The 2,375-nt window shown below is 42.1% G+C and overlaps 1 protein-coding gene across 1 annotated transcript in view; it reads left to right on the top strand.

Annotated features, from left to right (window-relative positions):
* Nucleotides 1-1,551: 1,551 nt before the first annotated feature.
* LOC125299293 (reticulon-4-interacting protein 1 homolog, mitochondrial-like) overlaps nucleotides 1,552-2,375 on the top strand; it is a 6,448-nt gene continuing 5,624 nt past the window's right edge. Inside the window, exon 1 of the mRNA XM_048250524.1 lies at nucleotides 1,552-1,650. Within this exon, the coding sequence (XP_048106481.1) occupies nucleotides 1,552-1,650 (99 nt within the window). The remainder of the gene's footprint in view (nucleotides 1,651-2,375) is intronic.

Genomic DNA, 2,375 nt, shown 5'->3' with positions numbered 1-2,375 from the left:
TCTTGTTGATCAAAATGTATTATAATGGGTCTCTGTTTAATAGTCTCACCCCCCACAACATTTAGGCATTAGTTCATAGCATAAGTCTTTACATGCAAAATAAGTATTTACATGCAAAACAAGTTGTCATAATATGCCAAGCAAGATGATATTCGTTGTGATGTGGATGCGAATTTGTGGCCCAACAGACAGGAACGTCAGGAGGTGTAGGAAGACTGCACTGTAATACCTATGGCACTGCATGTACAGTTTTCCCTAAAGAAATTGTATGTTCCCATTTCTACTTTTGTTTTTTTCTTTGTGCTATGCAATGCTGTCTTTTCCTTTCTGTATTGCAATGACATGGTCTGGCAACAAATAACAATACAAACAGTAAAAGCGTAAATGTGAATCTTGTCCAGTCTCTTGCAATCAAAATTCCACATACACTAAGGTGTAACCTACAATTTACAATAATTGTCATCAAAACTTTAGCCATAGTTTACATCAGAATATCCCTCCGGAGTACACTGTTATATTGACAACATGACTAAGCAATTTGACTTCTTATCCGTCCACAATGACTTGTCATTCTGATGGCACTGACATGTTCATTGACACAGATATTTAATTTTGAAAGATGAACTAAGGATTTTGAGCAAGAAAGTGGCTTTGGCAGGTAATCCATGGTGTTTTACTATTTGTATGAATTGTTTTGAGAAATGCACTTACTGTTTTGTAAATGTCAAGGATGATTCGAGAAATGTACCAAAGCGACTGAGAAAAACTGTAATAGTGGTCCTAGTAAGCAAGTCTCAGTTTCAACTGTCAAGAGAAGATTGGGAGTCGCAGGTTTGACAGGTCGAGTTGCAGCAAGTATACTAAGTACTTGCTAAGTATAAGTGTGTGTATATATATATATATATATATATATATTTATACTTAGCAAGAAAGCCATTGCTAAGACATCAGAATAAGAAAAAAAGCCTTGCTTGGGCCATGAAACACCGCCAGTGGACTACTGAAGACTGGAAGAAGGACTGATGAATCAAAATTTGAAATCTCTGGTACATCATGCAGGATTTTGTATGCCGTAGAGTAGGTGAAAGGATGGTTCCTCAGTGTGTGACGTCAACTGTCAAACATGGAGGAGGAAGCGTGATGGTCTGGGGCTGTTTTGCTGGATCCAGGGTCGGTGACTTGTACAGAGTGACAGGCACCCTGAACCGAAACGGCCACCACAGCACTCTGCAACACCATGCAGGACCCTCTGGTATAAGTATATATACTCTTTTGATCCCGTGAGGGAAATTTGGTCTCTGCATTTATCCCAATCCGTGAATTAGTGAAACACACTCAGCACACAGTGAACACAAAGTGAGGTGAAGCACACACTAATCCCCGGGCGCAGTGAGCTGCCTGCAACAAACAGCTTCGAGGGGAGCAGTGAGGGGTTAGGTGCCTTGCTCAAGGGCACTTCAGCCGTGCCTACTGGTCGGGGTTCGAACAGGCAACCCTCCGGTTACAAGTCTGACGCACTAACCAGTAGGCCAAGGCTGCCCCCTGGCTGGTATGCGCCTAGTTAGTCAGGGGTTCATCCTACAGCAAGATAATGACCCAAAACATAAGTCCAAGCTATGCCAGAACTACCCTTGGGAAAAAAACAAGATGGTAAGCTTGAAAACAGGGAGTGGCCAGCACAGTCTCAAAAATTTGGGGTGTTCTAAAACTTTTGACCCACACACACACAGGCACACACACAGGCATGCACACAAGTGCACATAGTACAATAGTACAAATGCACACATCTTCATAAACACACACACTTTAGTGTGCAGATGTCTGGGTGAAATGGAGAAGGGAAAGGCTTTGTCTCTGCTCAGTGAAGAGGTGGTTGAGTAGAGACTGTAAAGTGACACGATTCTCTTCCATTTCGGTTTGTTTGTTAGTTTGAATATTCTGACTGGAAATATTCACTTTGACTGCCCATGATAATATAACAAACTACTTAGAGCTTCTCTCTTGCTTCACTTGAACCTTTGCATTGTTGAGCAAGCAGGTGTGTGTGTGTGTGTGGGTGTGTGTGTGCGTGTGTGCGTGGATGCTTTGCAGGTATGGGCATCGATTCCTCCATGGCAGCAAGGCAGTTTTGCAGAGTGTGTTCTCCTGAATGGTAGTGACGTAAGTTACACACACATTCCTTATGCAGTACATACACACACACACACACACACACACACACACACACACACACACACACACACACACACACACACATTCCTTATGCAGTGCACACATTATAAATAAAATGTACTGTTATTATATACACACACATACCCATTGTGCAATGTTGTATGAGCGAGTGTTATTATATACCCACACATACCCATTGTGCA

This window comes from Alosa alosa, chromosome 8, assembly GCF_017589495.1.
Source record: "Alosa alosa isolate M-15738 ecotype Scorff River chromosome 8, AALO_Geno_1.1, whole genome shotgun sequence".
NCBI lineage: Eukaryota > Metazoa > Chordata > Actinopteri > Clupeiformes > Clupeidae > Alosa > Alosa alosa.
Note: the sequence above shows the minus strand (reverse complement) of the source record. Positions and strands in the feature narration are given on the sequence as shown.